Here is an 18,789-nt window from a genome sequence, read left to right on the forward strand (position 1 = left end):
CAGGCACTTAACAGGATGCTTACTAATTAAAAATAAAATCCTTCCGTTCTACTGCCTGACACACATCAGCTAATTCTTTATATCAGCGAACTGTATTAAAAAAAAAATCCTCCTGTCACAGTCTTCTTCTTCTTCCTCTTCTTCTTCATATTCTCTCTCTCTCTCTCTCTCTCGTTGTGTTTCTGTCTCTATCTCTCTGGTTCTGTTTTAGTAGCCTTTCCCACGTTCCTGAATTTTGTGCTAGAGGGCATTGAATTGTCATGAATTAAAATTCCTAATAGTCTATGATCACATGACCTGCCTTAAATCACATATGAACTAGTTACACATAAGCTATGTGATGTCCTTAAGATTTTGACGTGATCATCACTGCAACAAATCAACTTTCTACAGACTGCCTACCATCTTATGTACACAGCATCCCTACAACACATCACCATCTGAACTTGTGATGACAAAAGCTATAAACCTGTCCCACAGTAAGTTTTAATAGAAGATTTATCTTCTATTAAAACTTACTGTTATAGTAGTTTTTTGCAGGGACGCATTACCCATTTTAGCCCTGGGTATGAGAGGATTTTACAAACCTAGTGACACATCACAGCTCAACACTAAACAAGGATTTGTGTATATTCACAGACTCTACCATGCATTACAAAGAGGGATGAGCCACCTATGAAGTCTATAATCTGCTAAAATTGTACCTTTTAAATTATATGAACTGCTGTGGTGTTTTAAATTGCTTAATAAATTTTTCATTTCTAAACATGGTCCAAATGTCTTGACATCTGAGTTTAGTCCTGCATTGTGACACACCGTAACAAACTCTGACAAACTTCCTGATTAAGGCTGTTTGATATTGCATGATCTTCATATCAGACTAATTTAGATTAAGAAATCTAGTAAACCCTTGTCACTCTTTGTTTGTCTTTTTTTGTCTTTCAATCTTCCTCTTGCTGTCACCCTTTCTTTTTTGTCTGTCTTTGTCTCTTTTCATCTCCTCTTCCTGTCTGTACAGTATCTCTCTTTGTGTATATCTTACAGTCTTCTCTCTCTCTCTCTCTCTCTCTCTCTCTCTCTTTTTCTCAGTAGCTACCAACTACATGTAGCCTTCAGATTAGCTCAAAAACAGTGCATAGAGAACTTTATGGAATGTGTTTCCATGGCCAAGCAGTTGCAGCTGCATCCAAGCCTTACATCACCAAGTGCAATGCAAAGCATCAGATGGACAAATCTGGGTTTGGCAGTTGCCTGGAGAATGGTACTTGTCTGACTGCATTGTGTCAAGTGTAACGTTTGATGGAGAGGGGATTATTATATGGGGTTGTTTTTCAGGAGATGGCCTTGGCCCCTTAGTTCCTTTAAAGGGAACTCCTAATGGTTCAGCATACGAAACATTTTCCTTCCTGTTGCAACATGACTGTGCATCAGTGCCCAAACCAAGGTCCATAAAGACACGGATGAGTAAACCTGATAGAACAACTTTGAGTCTGCAAGCCAGGACTTCTCATCCGACATCAGTGTCTGACCATACAAATGCGCTTCTGTAAGAATGGTCAAAAATTCCTGTGAACACACTAATAAACCTTGTGAAAAGTCTACCCATGTATATATACATAATGGCAAGAAAAAAGTATGTAAATCTTTTGGAATTTCATGGTTATCTGCTGCCTTGCGATGGATTGGCACCCTGTCCAGGGTGTACCCCGCCTTATGCCCTAAATTTCCTGGGATAGTTATTTTTTTAAAGATTTATTTTTAAGCTTTGGTAATCAGAATGTATATGTTTGTCAGGCCAATAAAGCACCTTTGAATCATGATTCTTGAATATATACTATAAATATATTTAAGAAAGAGAAGAAATGTGTGTGTGACATTGAGTGTCACTTTATTGTTGACTTTAACTAAATGTCTGTACTCTTTTATACATTTATTTATTATTACTCTTTATTATTATGTAACTCTATACTATTATATTACTATTTTTTATCTACTCCTGTTCTTTTCTTGTGACTTATTTACTTTGGAAATACGAATGTAAATATTTGTCATTCCAATAAAGCATCTTTGAGTCTTGAGAGAGAGTGTGTGAGAGAGAGTGTGTGAGAGAGAGTGTGTGAGAGAGACAATGTGTGAGAGAGAGAGTGAGGTATAGAGTGTGTGTGTGTGTGTGTGTGTGTGTCTGTGTGTGTGTGTGAGAGAGAGAGGAGTGTCAGAGGAGATGAGCCCCAGTGAGTCAGAGGAGATGTAGTGATGGAGCAGCTCAGACTCTTCCCTCAGTAAGTATCCTCTCTCCTCTTTCATCTCATCACTCGGCGGAAACTTTGCATCTGTGTAATAGCCCGCGTGCACTGAGCGCGTGCTGAACTCTGATGTCAGATTAAAGTTAAAGAGATGTGACAGCGTAACCTCACCACCTGACTGAAGCGCGTGCATCATCACGCACCATTACTGTGTTTTCGTCCCGCAGGCGAGCAGCGCGCTGAATCCTAAAGAAACTTGCGCGATGAGCGCGCGCGAGCGTGTGTGTGTGCGTGCGTGTGTGCGTGCGGTCCTCCGGTGATTTGGTGTCCGGAGCATGAGGAGCGCACCGGGGCTCGGCGCGCGCGGACCGGTCTCAGAAACGCGGCGCGCGCAGCAGCAGCAGCAGTGTGTAACGGGCTGAGTGACCGCGAGCCGGACGTCATGGGCATCCTGCACCTCCTGCTGCTCCTCATCTACCTGGACCCGCTGTGCGCGAGCCGGAAGCAAGGGAAGCACGCGCCGCGGCGCACCGCCAAACCCAGGGAGATCGTCAACGGCACCGCGACCGCGACCGCGCCGACCGCGCGCGCTCCCGCCCCCCGGGTCCGCGCGCCCTCTCCGCCCGTCGGCGGCGACCACGACACGTGCCTGGGCTATTACGACGTGAGCGGACAGTACGACAAGGAGTTCGCGTGCAACAACACGGACCACCGGTACTGCTGCGGCAGCTGCTTCCTGCGCTTCTGCTGCCCGGTGCGCGCCAAGAGGGTCGAGCAGCGCGCGTGCACCAACTACAACACGCCCGACTGGGTGAAGACGCAGCCGCCGTCTCCCGCGCCCACCGCCGACGCCTACGACCCGGATCTCGACCGCACCAACACCACCGTCTACATCACCTGCGGCGCCGTCGCGCTCGTGCTGCTGCTCGGCATCGCCGCCAAGGTGGCGTACGACAAGGCCACGCGCCCGCCGCAGGAGATGAACGTGCACAGGTGAGAGAGACATACAGAGAGAGAGAGAGAGAGAGAGAGAGAGACTTTACAAACTCGTGTTACACTCCACATGCACCAAGTGTTGGAAGTTCAGGACAGAGACAGAGAGACAGGGAGACAGGGAGATGGAGCAGGGGGAAGTCACTGTAAAGCTTCAGGACTTTCTCATCTCTGAGAAACAAACATCACTTCTAATCAGTTTAATGAGACCAGACTGCACGGGCTCATATTTTAATTAACTAAAAATAATGTTTTGGGTAATAAAAAAAAAATAATATATATAATTAAATTTACAACAAATGGTGCAGAGCGAAAGAGAAACAGGGAGAGAGATGGAAAGAGAGAAACAGAGACAGATAGAAAGAAATGATGAGAAATACACAGACAGAAAGCTTCAAAGAGAAATAATGAGTGATGGGAGAGAAACAGAGGGCAAGCACAGAGGGAGAAAGAGATGATGAGAAATCCAGAGACAGTGAGACCATGAGAATGAGACAGAGATTAAAAGAGAAAATGAGACAGAAAAAAAGATTTAAAAAAAAGCAAAGAGAGATATAAAGAGACAATGAGAGAGAAACTGAGAGAGAGCGAGCGAGTGAAAGAAAGAGATGAGGAATACATGAGAGACAATGAGAGGGAAAAACAGAGGGTGAGACAGAGAGAAAGAGATGATGAGAGACAATGAGAGAGACTGAAAAAGCAAGACACACACACACACACACACACACACACAGAGAAAGACAGGAATTCACACAATTTAAATTTTTTCCTTTTGTTCTTGTTTAATTGGATTTCATTATTTTTTTAATAACAAAATCTAATTAGTTTATATTACTGGCTGTATTATTAGAAATTTATTAGAATTCCAATCTTGCTTGAGTGTCTCCTCATTTTCGATTACATCACCGAGCACTGGAGTAATACCATTAACCTATAATTATGTCACGTCCTCTTTTACCTTTTCCTCACCCGATATCATCACTCTGAACCCATGAAGCTCGGACATACACCACGCTGTACGGTGTGTGTATGTGTCAGCCAGGTCAGAATCAGGACCAGATGAAAGAATTAAAAAAAGCATGAAGTGAGGCTCTACCCTCATTTAGACTAACTAGGTTAGATGAGATGATTCTGTCTCCCAGCCATGGTGTGTAACACTTTTCACTTTCGGAGAGAAAAAAAAATCTTGCTTTTTATGGATCACGAATCCAACAAACCCGAATTCTGTCCTAAATTCCTGTCCTAGAATCAATCTTGGGTTTTTAGTTTAGTGGCAGCCATATTAAGAAGCAGACTTTTTCAGCTAGTTCATTTACACCCAGAACCGCCATGTCCTGACTTTCCGCAGTGGAAACCGTTAAAACGTACCATAATGTAGACATGTAAACTGTGCACGCCTCAGTTTATTTCCAGAAAAGGTGTGTTAATGCTAACACGGGTTACAGCAAAGGATCTGTCTGGAAAGCATTAGATTAAATCTCTAATCCCGCTCAGTGAACGAGCAGGACTTTAAATTCCCACGGCTCTCATCCGTTCCTCACTGTGGGTTTTTGAGAATCATGCAGGACATCGGGGATGTGTGTTACACACCGACCATCTCTTTACCTTTAACACTTACACAGCTGTTAGGATTATATCTAATGCCACCTAATTTCCACCTCATTATAAACCTTCCTGATGGAAACGAAGGCGTTCCTCAGAACAGTGCCTCTCACAAGTGGAGATAAGAGTTCACTTTTATTTCATCTTGTTACTTGGCCTGAAAATTACCTGAACGTCATGTCTGTGCGAGAAATCAGATTTCCGACCGTGATTGTTCAACAGTACGTTAACTCCTGCCTTTCCTTTTTTTACATCCATCTCTCATTTCCCTTCTTTTTTCTACTTTCCTTTTCTTTACTCTTCAATTTTTCCTTTCCTTCCACCTTTCATTTCCTATATCATTATATCCTTCAATAAAAACCTTTCCTTTTTTCTCCTTTCCTATATTTTCCATTATTAACCTTTTTTTTCCTTCATTTTCTTTTCTTCTTTCAAAATTTCCTTTCCTTTTCCCCCCATTTTCCCCCTAAGATATTTCCTTTTCTTTCCTTCCTGCTTCTTTTTCTTATTTTTCTTTCCCTTTCCTATATTTTTTCTTCCCCCTTCTTCCCTTTCCTATTCTTTTTATTTTACTCCTTACATCAAATTCTTTCCATTTTCTTTTCTTCTTTTAATTTTTCTCCTCCCATCTCTCTTTTCTTTTTTTTTCATTTTCCATCTTGGGTGTTTCCTTTCCCTTTCCTTCCCTTTTTCTTTTCCATTCATTTCCTTTTTTCCCTTTTTTTCTTTTCCTCCTCATCCCTTGCTGTTTGACTCGTGTTTCTCCTCCCAGGTGAGATATCTGTATGAGGTTAAGAGCTCTCATTACACTAAGATGCAGGTTTTACTGAGGAACTGTCCACAATGAACAGACTGAGAATGATGTGTGATGTGGAATCGTATAAACACTGGTGATGTTGAGTGAAGTGGATCACTCAGCCATGTTGCTTTAAATCTTTATTAGAAGTTATGGGGCTCTCTCTCTCTTTATCTCTTACTCTCTCTCTCCCTCTCTCCATCCAAATCCATGAGACAAACAATCATCAGGGAATAAAATGTAGTCTACTGAGCTCTAGGAGGAGTGGAGATCGGTCCAAACAGATTGTGTTTCCACTCCAAATGCTGGTGGAGTTTGTTCCAAATCCCTTCCCATTTTACTCCCCCCAGGTCTAGGCCGGTATCTGATTCTCCAGTCATACAACACCTAGTGGTTACAGAGGGTGAAAGCGAAGACGTGCTGAGTGCCATATCCTGTGTGCATTAGCTAACAGATGCTTCTGACTGGCTATGGTACCTGGTATTTCTGTCTTCCCGAGTGGCACACTCACAGGGTCTGACCCTGAGATTAGTGAGCTTGAAGAAAGCATACATATCCTGAGAAGGTGGGACTTCCTCCTGTTTATGAGAGTAATGCTAACCAATTACAGCAACCGTGGGAGCTCGCCGCAAGTAAATAGGGGTTTAGCGGTTTACATCCTGATGTTAATGTGCTGCTTGTTTCTGGCCAAGTGCCGAAGCTGTTGCTGTGTGTGTGTGTATATGTGTGTGTAATATATATATATATATATATATATATATATATATATATATATATATATGTGTGTGAGTGCTGAGATGATCTCATTTGTAAGACACGGCTGTGGAAGATGCTCTCTCCTCAGGGAGGCTCTGTGCATACGTAATGGGAATGAGATATAGGTGTGTTTAGGCCGAGATACAATCGCCTCTCAGAAACATGTGCATTAGTAAAATCAATCAGTGCACTCCACAGGGCTCACCTTTCTCCTTCCACCATTCCTCTTATTCTCCTCTTTCCTCTGTTCTTCCATGTTTTCTCTTTTCTTTCTTTACACTCTGTCATATGCCCATTTTATCCAAAGTCTTTACATAACTGATCATACAGTATATTTCGCTTTCTTTTCTTTCACCTGCATTCCATTTGCTTTTATTTGATTCATATGTTGGTTCTCACTGGCCTTCTTGTACTTTTCTTTGCTGCATCGTTTGTTTTTACTTCTCCTTACTTTAAAATCATTTCTTTTCAATGGATTTCCTTTCTCTTTATTCCTTAATTTTATTAGACAATTCATTTTATTTCTTTTTCATTTCCAATTCCCTTCACCCTTTCATTTCCCTTTCTTTCCTTTCCTATATTTTCCTTTCTTTTTTCACTTTGTCTTTCCTTTCATTACCTTCTCCATCTTTCCTTTCTTTTCGTTTCTTGTCCATGGTTTTGTGTTAGTAAAATTTATATTGTGTCTTGTGATGATGAAACACTGGTGACTTTGTGTCCTGTGAGATTGTCCTCATGCCACTGTGATGACCTGCACCCTGTCTCCTTAGCCAGACGACTGTGGGTCTTTGTTTAAATATTAATAGAGCCTCTTCTTTTTCATCCACCTCCCAGAAAGGCCAAAGAAAAGTACAAAAAAAGGAAGAAAAATAAGGAAAAAGAGCTAATCAAATAGCAATTCTTTACATCTGGAAATAAGTTGTTTTATAAAATATATTCTATTTTATTATCCCGCACCTGTTGCTGCTACCAGGATAAACACAAAAATATTACATTGTGAATGGATGCATGTTTGGATGACAGGAATTTTTTGAGTTGGATGGGTAATGGGTGTATGTTTGAGTTGGATAAGAATAGGATGTATCTTTGAGTTAATGTGTAGTGGGTGTACTGTATGTTTGAGTTGGTTCCCTAATGGGTGTATGTTTGAGTTGGATGATTGGGATGCTCATTTGAGTTGAATGTGTAGGGAATGTATCTTTTGGGTGGATCAGTATTGGTGTATGTTTGAGTTGGATCAGTAGTGGGTGTATGTTTAAGTTGGATCACTAATGGGTGTATGATTATGGATGTGTGGGAGATGTACATTCGAGTTAATGATTAGTGGGTGTATATTTGAGTTGGCTGAGTAATGGGTGTATGTTTGACTTGGATCACAGTTACAGTATGTTTTAGTTGGATCCGTAGTGGGTGTATGTTTGAGTTGGATCAGTAGTGGGTGTCTGTTTGAGTTGGATCAGTAGTGGGTGTATGTTTGAGTTGGATCCGTAGTGGGTGTCTGTTTGAGTTGGATCAGTAGTGGGTGTATGTTTGAGATGGATCCGTAGTGGGTGTATGTTTGAGTTGGTTTAATAGTGGGTGTATGTTTGAGATGGATCCGTAGTGGGTGTATGTTTAAGTTGGATCACTAATGGGTGTATGATTATGGATGTGTGGGAGATGTACATTCGAGTTAATGATTAGTGGGTGTATATTTGAGTTGGCTGAGTAATGGGTGTATGTTTGACTTGGATCACAGTATGTTTGAGTTGGATGAGTAGGGGATGTTTATTTGAGTTGAATGAGTAGGAAATGTATGTTAAAGGTGGATCAGTAGGGGGTGTATGTTCGAGTTGGATGAGTAGTGGATGACTATAGGAGTTTTTTCAGTTGAATGAGTAGTGGGTGTATGTTTGAGTTGGATCAGTGTCTGTGTATGTTTAAGTTGGATTAGTGGAGGATGTATATTTGGGTTAATGAGTAGTGGTTGAATGTTTGAGTTGTTTGATTAGGGGTTGTATATTTGAGATAAGGAGAGAGATTAGAAAGGTAGAGAGAGTGTGTGTTATATATATATATATATATATATATATATATATATATATATATATATATATATATATATATAAACGATCTCAAATAAGTGTGATATTTATACATTTATTTATTTATTTTAATCATATTTCCAATTACTGTTCTGTTTTCTTAGGCCAGTTTTAAAGTTCACCTAAAACCTGTGCTTTCATCTCTCCTTCAGATTCATAAACAAACAGCATGCAAATACAGGCTCACTCGACTCCCGCTCACCCCTCATTATTGGCTGGCATTTGCCAAATGCCAGTTTTGTGTTTACCGTCTTTTGTAATGAAGTGGGCGACTGGTGTGAGATGACTGACTGCATTATAGTGTGTCACATCAGCAGGGGTTGCTCTCACTTTTCTCTATCGATCGCCTACATCTCTCAAACACGGGAACTTTGTTCCATTTGTGCAATTTATTTATTGAACAGGATTCACTGGGGACAATTTTTTCCTTCATTTCATATTGTGAGTTTTGGGTTTAATGATTTTTCTTTAGCATAATTACTGTATGTTCATTCTGACTTCATTCTATACACACACACACACACACACACACACACACCTCTTATCTGCATTACAATAGCTGATGAGAGCAAATGCACACACTCAGCAGAAAAGATTGTAATAATGTCTCATGTGTCTTCATTTAGAATACTGTCAGGAAGAAAATAAGCTCCACAGGTCCTTGTTTGTTCCCCGATGTACAAATAGTGGACCTCAAGGTCCAATTATAGGCTGTAAGTGAATGTTAAATGTATTCTACATTCACTTTACCTGATAGCAGGGAAAGGAAACGCTCCCTGAAGGAAAGCACAACAGCGAGTCTAAAAGCTATTGTTTAGACAGTTTTAGTTTAGCAAACAAATTTACCAAGCTAAAGTGATTTAAAGGCATTTTGCAAAAGTAACTTTTGTACATAGCAGTGATTATTGTTGAACTTGCTAGTTCAACTAACGTCAACGTATTTCCTCGATCAAGGGTTTACTCTATTATTTTTTTTTATTTCTGAGACATTTTCCAACCTTTATTTGGTTATATTACTCAAACCTTGGCATCATGCATGACTCATGCTGAGAGTGGAGATGGAAAGACAAAGTCTGACGCAGGGATTTTAAGCAATTATTCACTGTTAGTGTTTAGTCATAAGAAAGGCACATTGGAAAGTGTATTATTTGCCACTCAGGAGAAGAGACAAACAAATCCATGGCTTTGTCATAAACTTTCATAATCATGCAAAGTTAACAAGGTGAAATGAATGTATCATTCAGCAGTCTTGGAGCATGGGTTACTTGAGCAGTGGGAAAAGTAGGGCAGGGGTAGCTCAGTTGCTAATTTATTGGACTACTTATTAGGTTTAAAGCCAAGCACCACCATGTTGTGGATGTAAAAATGAGATAAGTCACTCTGTATATGGGCATCTGCCAAATGCTCAAATGTAAATGTAAGTAGTAGCCGCGACCTCAAATGGGATTCATGGATTTATTAACTGGACCATTTGGGAAACTTACAGCCCTATCTTTTTTCCATTCTTTTGGTTTATAAAATGATATTACAAATGTTGCTTTATGTACAGTATTTGATTTAGTATGTTCTTTTTTACATTAATATTTATACTAATATTTTTGGTTTTTCCAGTTTATGGTAAATGCTGGTGTTTCATTATGTTATAAATTCTGGTGTGTCTTAATGTTTGGTGGTGAATGTTGTCTTCTTGTCATGTTACAGTAGGTGTAAACCTAATGGTTCATGATAAAAGTTGGAGTTTCGTAGTGTTTAGAGATGAATGTTGATGCTTTCTGGTGTTCGGTGATGAATGTTGGTGTTTCCTGGTGTTTTGTGGAGAATTTTGGTCTTCTGCTGTTTGGTGATAAATATTGGTATATGGTAGTTGATGGTCATTTTTCTTTTCAACTTTTATTGGTGACTTTATGTTGTATGCAAAATGTTTGGATTAAGGTTGATGGTTACTGGTATTGCACTTGTTTTCAAATGGTGTTAAATGTTTTTTATGGTCAATTTTGCTGTTTGTCTAAGATTTTTTTGTTGTTTGTTAATTCTTGATGATGGTATTTCTGGGAGATTGATGCATAGTTTTAATATTTGTTCTGGCTGGAAGCTGGAAGTCATTGTCTAATTGCATTGTGCAGTAACTGAGATGTGGGAGCAATATAAAGTTTGATGCTCCATCTTATTAGCTCATTGTTGATACCAAATCTCCTTAACTGCTGAACAATAAGTTGGAGCTGATACTGCTCCGCTTACATGGGTGGAGTTAACCTGTTGAGACCCAAACTCTAATGCTATGGAGTTTGGAATTTCTCTTCTCTGTTTCCGTTTATAAGCACCTGATAAATGACCTTAATCAAGCAGGTATTCGTACAATAACACACCCGGCTAAAGAGTAATTTTAATGAGGATTCTACATGGAGAAACACACAATATAGTTGGGATGTGACGTCCTAATATGAGGACTGTTGGGACTTTTCAGGCTGCTCCCAAAAAACAAGGAGCAGAGACAAGTTTTAGCCCAGATAAGCATGTAACACGAATTGGTTTGTGTTGTACAGTATTGTGTGGGTTAGGGGTTGGGTAAAAAATTATGGCAGGCCATGCATTTTTAGGTTTTTTATTAAGGACTATCTCGTGAATTTTCCACCACCTCCTGGTGCCCTTGATAATTATCCTCAGCCTTTGAGAATAACATCAATAAAAGAAATTAAATAAAATAACCCCTGGCGAACAGTATTTGGGCCATTTCTATAACCAGCGCTCTTCTAACTGACCTCTTGTGCAAGTTTCTAAGAGCAGGGTTGCGTAACTGTAGGTGTCCTGAAGTGATGCACGCGATAACTTTGAATGTGACCTTAAGGGTTTCATCATTGAGGGCAGTTTTTAAGCAGAAAGATATATATATTTTTAAACATTTACTTTTTCATTTATGCAACCCAGCAGGAAAAGAATTACAGTGATTATCTGAGTCCCACAGAGCTTGTCTCTGTGTGAAGCTAAAGGTGGAAAAGTGGAGTTTTCTCCCTCTTCTCTCTTCCTCTCCCTCTATTTCTTAATCTCTCATTTTTACTTTATCTCACACTCTTACGGCCAACTGGGCCACAGAAAACCAGGTCGCTTACATGGGAGCAGAACTTCGGTTAAAAAAGGCCTCCTCCTGGAAGGGGGAAACTATTTATACATTGTCCCAAAGTCTCGCTCTCACTGACTTTGACACACTTAAGACACAATTTCAGGCTCCTCTTGCACAGCCAAAATGGCCTCCTCGTTGGGCAATGCATGTGTCGTGCTCTCTCATGTGACATTTTAGCCTCAGCAGGATAGATTAGGAGCTATGGGCTGCAAAATAGTACAGCAGAAACTTTGCAAAGGCATGCAGAAAGTTTGTGCTGTATTACCTTTGAAAACACTGTTATCTTGTCTTGAAAGGCTTTTTTGGTAGTCTCTGCACTGAGAACTCTTCAAAGGTAAAAGTTCTACTTGAACATAAAGCTAAAAAACGATAAGCATGTGCTGACTCTTGCACTGACTTGTAAAATAACACTTCATTATGGTATCGTCCCATGTATCACCATGTTGCAAGAAATACAATATGATAGTTCTGTGCAAAAGTCTTCACCCCCTCCCCCAATTTCTTTATATTTTGCTTACAAAGAGCCAATATAGTCTCGTATGTTTTCAATATAGTACTGAGGAATAGTTCCCCTGGCTTCCTAAATGACTTAGTTATCTCTCCTTTTCAGTCCAATCCATGTACCTGAGCAGACAGTCACCTAAGAATTTTTCGAGCATATAAAAACATCTAACTTAAGGCATGAACCAGTGAGAAACAGGTGCAGATGATGATAGATGTTTATCGGCCTGGTGATTATTATACTGGCTATGCTGAATGCTAAGTGGTTGGATCAGAAGAAGGAGAGGGGAAATGAGATTGCTGCTGAGGTTGTTGCATAATTTTTACATTTAATCTTTATGACTTTACAGCCTGTGACAGTAAAATATTTGTTTCATTTTATTTCATTTTATCATTTGAATTTAACATCAAGGATTGAGGGACGGCTCAGGACTTTTGCACGGTATTGTAAGTATAAATATGAAGCTGATATTTTTCATGATCACCCTCCCCAACTAGGAAGCACACAAAATCCTCTCAGTTCAGAAGTTTGGACTGAAGCCCAGTTTGGAGGCTCATTGATTTCTGCATCCACAATAAGTTTGTTTATGTAACTTGAAGGTCGTTTTTACTGAACCCTCAATAAGCTAAGCGCTCAGAACTCAAGTCTCTGTGTTAGCTGCTGTAGTGCTGTATTATTACGAGTGAATCAATAAAGAATAAGAGTCTTGCTGCTGCGAGTCAAGTAGATGAGTTGTTCTGTTGATGTTTCTTTACTTGGTGAGCTTCACTGCTAAACTCTGTTCCAGAAGGGCGAGCACAGAGTTGATCTGAAAAAAAGTGTTTAAATGAGGTCACCCAGTTTCACCTCCATTTTTGTCTTTTCTAAGCCACCAAAAGTGTTTCATGAGCAAGAATGGTTGCATGTGTGTGTGTGCATGTGTGTGTGTGTGTGTGTGTGTGTGTGAGTGCCTACGTCTCCCTGAGCCTCTGTTACTGTACTGTGATGTGCAGATGCGATATTGTCTTAACCAAGTTTAAATCCGTTTACAGGATGTGTGTTGGAGTGTGTTAATTTAATAGTGCGGATGAATGGAGTGTGTTTGTGAAAGTCGTATCTGGGGGCATGTAGCCTGCAACCTGAGTTACTCTAATTGCCTAGAGAGTGTGTGTAAAAGAGAGAGAGAAAGAGAGAGAGAGAGGGAGAGAGAGTAGCTTTGTAAGTTGGCTAAACCCTTGAGTATATGTTTTACCAGCGTAAATATGAACAGCATGTTTATTTCTCTCTGCTCTCCTTTCAGGGCTCTAGCGGACATCCTCAGGCAGCAGGGCCCTACCCCGGCCTCTCATTATGAGCAGGAGAACATGGCTACTATCGATGGCTCACCGAAAGACAGCACGCCTGTACGCAGCAACAAGAACCACTACACACCTGTACACAACAAGAACAACCATGGTATGGACAATTGTGTGTGTGTGCGTTAACTGTGGATTATGATTTACAGAACGTGATGTTATAAGAAAGCTGGGCGCTGGTGGCTCAGTGGTAGGTGTTTCGTCCCCCATGCGGAAGGCCCGGGTTCGATTCCCAGCCAGTGCCCAAACCCCCCAGCCACTGGATGCAGTGCCGGTGTCAAGCCCGGATAAAATGGGAGGGTTGCGTCAGCAAGGGCATCCGGTGTAAAACCTGTGCCAAGTTAAAGTGCAGACTGGGTATTTTGCTGTGGCGACCCCTTTCTGGGAGCAGCCGAAAGACCACCAACAACATGTTATAAGGAAGCTGAACTGGTTAATTTCCTATAACAGCCCATGTCAAAAGTGTTTTATTTTTCTTAGAGAAAAATGATGTTATGTTAAATGATGTTAATGATGACTATGATTATTTAGATGAATGATGCATCATGCTTTTTGTTGATTAATATTAATGTCATATACATATATACTGTATATATTTGTGATTCTATGAGTTATGGTCCAACGGTAGTCAGTAACATCCTTGTAGAATCTGAATAATGCCTCTGGCTGCTCAGAAGACAAAGACACAAACTGAAGACATCATAGGACAGTTCATGACTAATCCATCTGTTTATCATACTTAAGCTAGGTTTTATCATGGGGGCCTGGAGCCAGCTATCCCAGGAAGGTGTGTCTGTTTGTGTGTGTTTGTGTCTAAGGTGATTTTGTCTTAAGGAAAAGCAGAGGATTGTTACAGTAGGTGTTCCCCTGCAATGTCCCAGTTACTGCTGTCCTGTGCTTCAGTTCTGCTTTACACAAACACACACACACATACGCGGAAACGCTGACACACACACACACACACACGGTCATGTTTGGAGTGTAGACCATGTGGTCGAGCTGTGAGAGAGTAGTGTATGCTTGTTTCTTAAGGGTGTAGTGTGTAGTCAGGTCATGAGAGTATTATGTGTGTTTGGGTCTTGAGAGTGTAGTGTGTGGTCGGGTCTTGACAGTATAGTGTATGCTCTTGTCTTAACAGCACACTCTAGACTTTTTGATTCCCCCCAACACACACACTCATAAAATGGCCACTTGGCTGGATGTCTCTCATTGACCTTAATGTCAAGAGTGTCCCCCTGAGAGCTCCATTACTGTCTGAGTAGATTCACAGTGTGTGTGTGTGTGTGTGTGTGTGTGTGTGTGTGTGTGTGTGTGTGTGTGTGTGTGAAATCCACAGCTTTCCCTTATACCACAGAGCATGAATACTTTATGTGCGTGTCCGTTTTTGGGCCCTGTCTCATTCCACATTTTAGCCGCTGGCTGGATGACGTGCACACACACACACACACACACACACACATACACACACACACACACACACTCACACACTGACCTTTCAATGACTGTTAGCAATATAAAGGTGAGAAACGTTGGAGTGAAAGTGAATAATCTTCACTGTTGGAGTAAACATCTGGATCCCTCAGATTCATTCGCAAGATGTTCTCCATTGCAGAATTGAAAGGTTATCCACAGAACCGTGGTGTGTTCTCCTCTGCAGTCTGGTTCTTCAGTCAGGTGGGAATGCAGAGATCACGGTCGGGTTTTAGGCCTTACTGACTTGGCCCCCCTGCAGGAAAGGGTTCAGACGTGCTGTTAGTTTTCGGTCACAGGCTCTGTTGTGGAACTTTACGTCACCCTGCCAAACTGAGTGAAAGAGCTCAGATGCAATGCTGCAGAAACAGAACCTTTACCAAAATTAAGCACCCTTAAAATGTGGACTAACCGTGTGACAGTGTACTGAAAAGCAGTACAAATAAATAAAAATGTTTTTTTATTTTTTATTATTTATTAAAGGGCTCTTTAGGGCTCAGCGGTGGGTTTGTTTGTTTCTTTCGGTTTTTCTTTCCTGTTCTCTTCTGTGTCTATTTATTTTAGTTTTTCTTTTTTATACATCTCTTTTAGCTCTGTAACCGCTTCCTTCCATCATGCATAAATCATTCTACTTCCTATTCTATGTATATTTAACCAACTTTTTGTTATATATTTTAAATATTTAGCTCTTTCCTATAGCTCTACCACGACATTTCCAGTAATATTATCCTTCTTTGTTTCCCTCCTTGTTTTCCTTCTTTCTTCCTTATACTTTCTACTTCCTATTTCTCCTTCGTGTTTATTTATTACATGATTTTGATTTACATTTTAAACGCATAGCTCTTTCCTATAACTCTACCAGAAATTTTACGTCTAGATTATTCTTCTCTTCTTCCTTCCTTCCTTTTCCCTTTTCATTAACCCATGTGTATTTTCATCTTATACACTATTTATCTTCTATATGTCATCTAATTTTTTTTATTATTATTTTTTGCCCCACAGGGCATCATGGGAAGGAGAATTTCCGCAGTGCTCAGGACATGCACAACTTCATCTCCTCTGGGTTCGTCACGCTCGGCCGAGGACAACTGAAAGGTGCCTTTCTGTGTTTCTCTATCTTTTCCTTTCCCTCTGCAAATCATTTGATAACAAACACACTTTAATCCAACACTTCCGAAGCTGTCTATAATTCAGTGTGAGGATTTCTAACTCAGACGTGAGACATGGATCACGGCAACTGAGAGGATTTTTTACTTTCTAATGTTCAGAACTGGTTCCTTATGTGGTGTGATAATAAAAGCTTTCTTTCTTTCTTATTGTTCAGTTGTAGGGGGGTAACACTCACACACACACACATACACACACACACAAAAAAAAAAAAAACAGAAAATGAGAGTGAGATAGAGGGAGAGAGAGAAAAGCAAGAGATTGAACGAAAATGGCTCTATAGGGCCTCTTACACTGTCTTCTTCTTTCTATAAGTATGTGTTTTGTGTGTGTGTGTGTGTGTGTGTGTGTGTGTGTGTGTGTGTGCGTAATGAGCAGAGAGTGGCATGTTGACAGTGCAATAATGATGTCTCCTAGAGCTAATTAACAGAGCGAAACAGTTTGTCAGTGTTAAAGAGGGACGCAGAGGAGCTTTCTCTCCTCTCTTTCTCTCTTTCTCTCACTCTCATTGTTCTCATTGTGAGCTCCTACAGAGGCAGAAGTCAATAAACGAACAATCCTTTCTCCCCAGCAGCACATTATCATCCGCATGCAACCCTACAGAAGGAAACATAAAGAGAAGAACTGAGCTGTTATTTTCTGAACAGCCATGATGTAGAACCCATGACGCTAACTGCTCAACACTCACTCTGGGTTTCTGCCCTAGCTAGTGTTTAAAGCTCTAATTGGTTAGGACTAGGTTGAAGGTTGGAGTTAAATCTTTTGTAGCTATATCAGGAAAAAACAATGCATTCATTTTACAGTCATTTTGTGTGAGTGCACCGCATATTAGTATATTATTATAAGTACATTTTTATGAATTATTTCTTAAAATAAATAACCAAAACATGCAGTCTTTTTCCTCTCTCCTCTATAATAGCCAATCAATATCTGATTCAGTGCATGCACTTATGCAGCATCCTTACTTTCTGTCACGGTAAATAGGAAATGTTTTGAGCTCATTAATGTAAAATCTTTGTTCCACTTAACTAAAATTAGACATGTCTGTTCTTTGTCTATGTTAACTTTATTTATTAAAAATGCCAATTAAAATCCATTCGAAAATTTGAACTGACACTGAAATACCAACTAAAAGAAAATAAAAGCGTTGATTGAGCTCGTGCTTATCTGCTCAGGAGAGCTGAAGGTTTGCTGCTGGTTTCAGTAATGAACTATAAAGTGATATAGTTTTTGCTGTTCTTTTAATCTGAATATGATTTTAGTGACACCATAAATCCATTAGGACCCATTAGACCTTTTGAATAGAAATGTCTCAGATTGCATAATTATTAATGCAAACATCATCTAATACTAATTAGTTAGTACATCTTTAAGGAAACACAAAACTTTTTCTATAGAAAGCTGTCCTTATTCGCCAGTTCTGTGTTTTTAATGCAGTTTACTGTTTGTGTGTGTTGTGTTTCTTCAGCTCAACACTCAGTGGATGATCTGGGGTGGCAAGGAGACCTTGACATCCCTCTGTCATACGGTACATAATACAAGCTCAACACACACACATAACACACTTAATACACACTCAAAACCCTTTCCTTCAAAGTTGAATTATTACTGAAATCATCCACATGAGATGTCAGTGGTCAGAGTGTGTGAAAATGGAGGAATAATGAACAAAAATTGCTGAAATTACTAAACTAGTGTGATACCATTGTTAAAGCCCTTCAATTTAGGCTGAAAATGTACACTTCACTTAGATCTTTGCTGCTTAGCTTTAAATCCATTTTGGTGATGTACAAAAATACCAACACTGTGTAACTGTCCAAATACATATGATTGTATTGATGTGTATTGAATCACAACCTCAGAGTACAGCACATGCAGCTCTACACACTGGACTACCCACTGAATTATCCACTGAACTAAACACTGAACTACATACAGAAATATAATTCCCTGAGCTTCCCACTAAACTACACACTGAACTAAACACAGAACTACACACTGAACTACCCAGTGAACTACACACTAAATTACCCACTGAACTACCCACTGAACTAATTTCTGATCTAAACATTGAACCACCCATTGAACTACACACTGAATTATACAATAAACTGCACACTGAATTACTTAATGAACTACACATTAAACTACCTTCTGAAATAAACACTGAACTACCCACTGAACTACACACTAAATTATCCACTGAACTACAGTATGCACTGTATTATCCACTGAATTACCTACTGAAGCACACACTTAAATACCCACTAAAATGTGTGGGTGTGCATATGTGCATGTTTGTGCATGTGTGAACATATAATTCAGAACTGCTTAGATTTGCACTTCCTCAGGTTTAATAAGTGCCGTATGTAGGCATGTACTGAGTAAGTGATCCTCGTGTGTAAAGCTCTCTGATTGCCTCCTTCTTCACTTCTTGTCTAAACTTGCTGAGGCTCTTAAACACCCAAGAGTACACCAGTTTCACCTACTCCAGCATCTCTGTGCATCTTCATCTCAGTCGTTAAGTGAAGAGATGCTGCAGTTTACACCTGTTTCTCCTGGGCAGAGGATTAAGCTTGATGTGCATGTGTGTGTGTGTGTGTGTGTGTGTTTATTCCTGTACTGCAGGAGATATTACCTTGCCACATCTTGGATTTAAACTGGCTTTTAACAAACAGCTTGACACTTTCAGATGCTGATTTTACCTTTGGGGTTTCAAATTGC

General features: G+C 40.1%; 1 protein-coding gene across 1 annotated transcript in view; it reads left to right on the plus strand.

The window, feature by feature from the left end:
• Positions 1 to 2,262: 2,262 nt before the first annotated feature.
• LOC128515859 (protein shisa-6-like) overlaps positions 2,263 to 18,789 on the plus strand; it is a 65,041-nt gene continuing 48,514 nt past the window's right edge. The window contains exons 1-5 of the mRNA XM_053490090.1: positions 2,263 to 2,279; positions 2,471 to 3,236; positions 13,374 to 13,528; positions 15,901 to 15,993; positions 17,534 to 17,593. Coding sequence (XP_053346065.1) covers positions 2,686 to 3,236; positions 13,374 to 13,528; positions 15,901 to 15,993; positions 17,534 to 17,593 — 859 coding nt within the window. The 5' untranslated portion in view covers positions 2,263 to 2,279; positions 2,471 to 2,685. The remainder of the gene's footprint in view (positions 2,280 to 2,470; positions 3,237 to 13,373; positions 13,529 to 15,900; positions 15,994 to 17,533; positions 17,594 to 18,789) is intronic.

Source organism: Clarias gariepinus, chromosome 28 (assembly GCF_024256425.1).
Source record: "Clarias gariepinus isolate MV-2021 ecotype Netherlands chromosome 28, CGAR_prim_01v2, whole genome shotgun sequence".
NCBI classification, from domain to species: Eukaryota; Metazoa; Chordata; class Actinopteri; order Siluriformes; family Clariidae; genus Clarias; species Clarias gariepinus.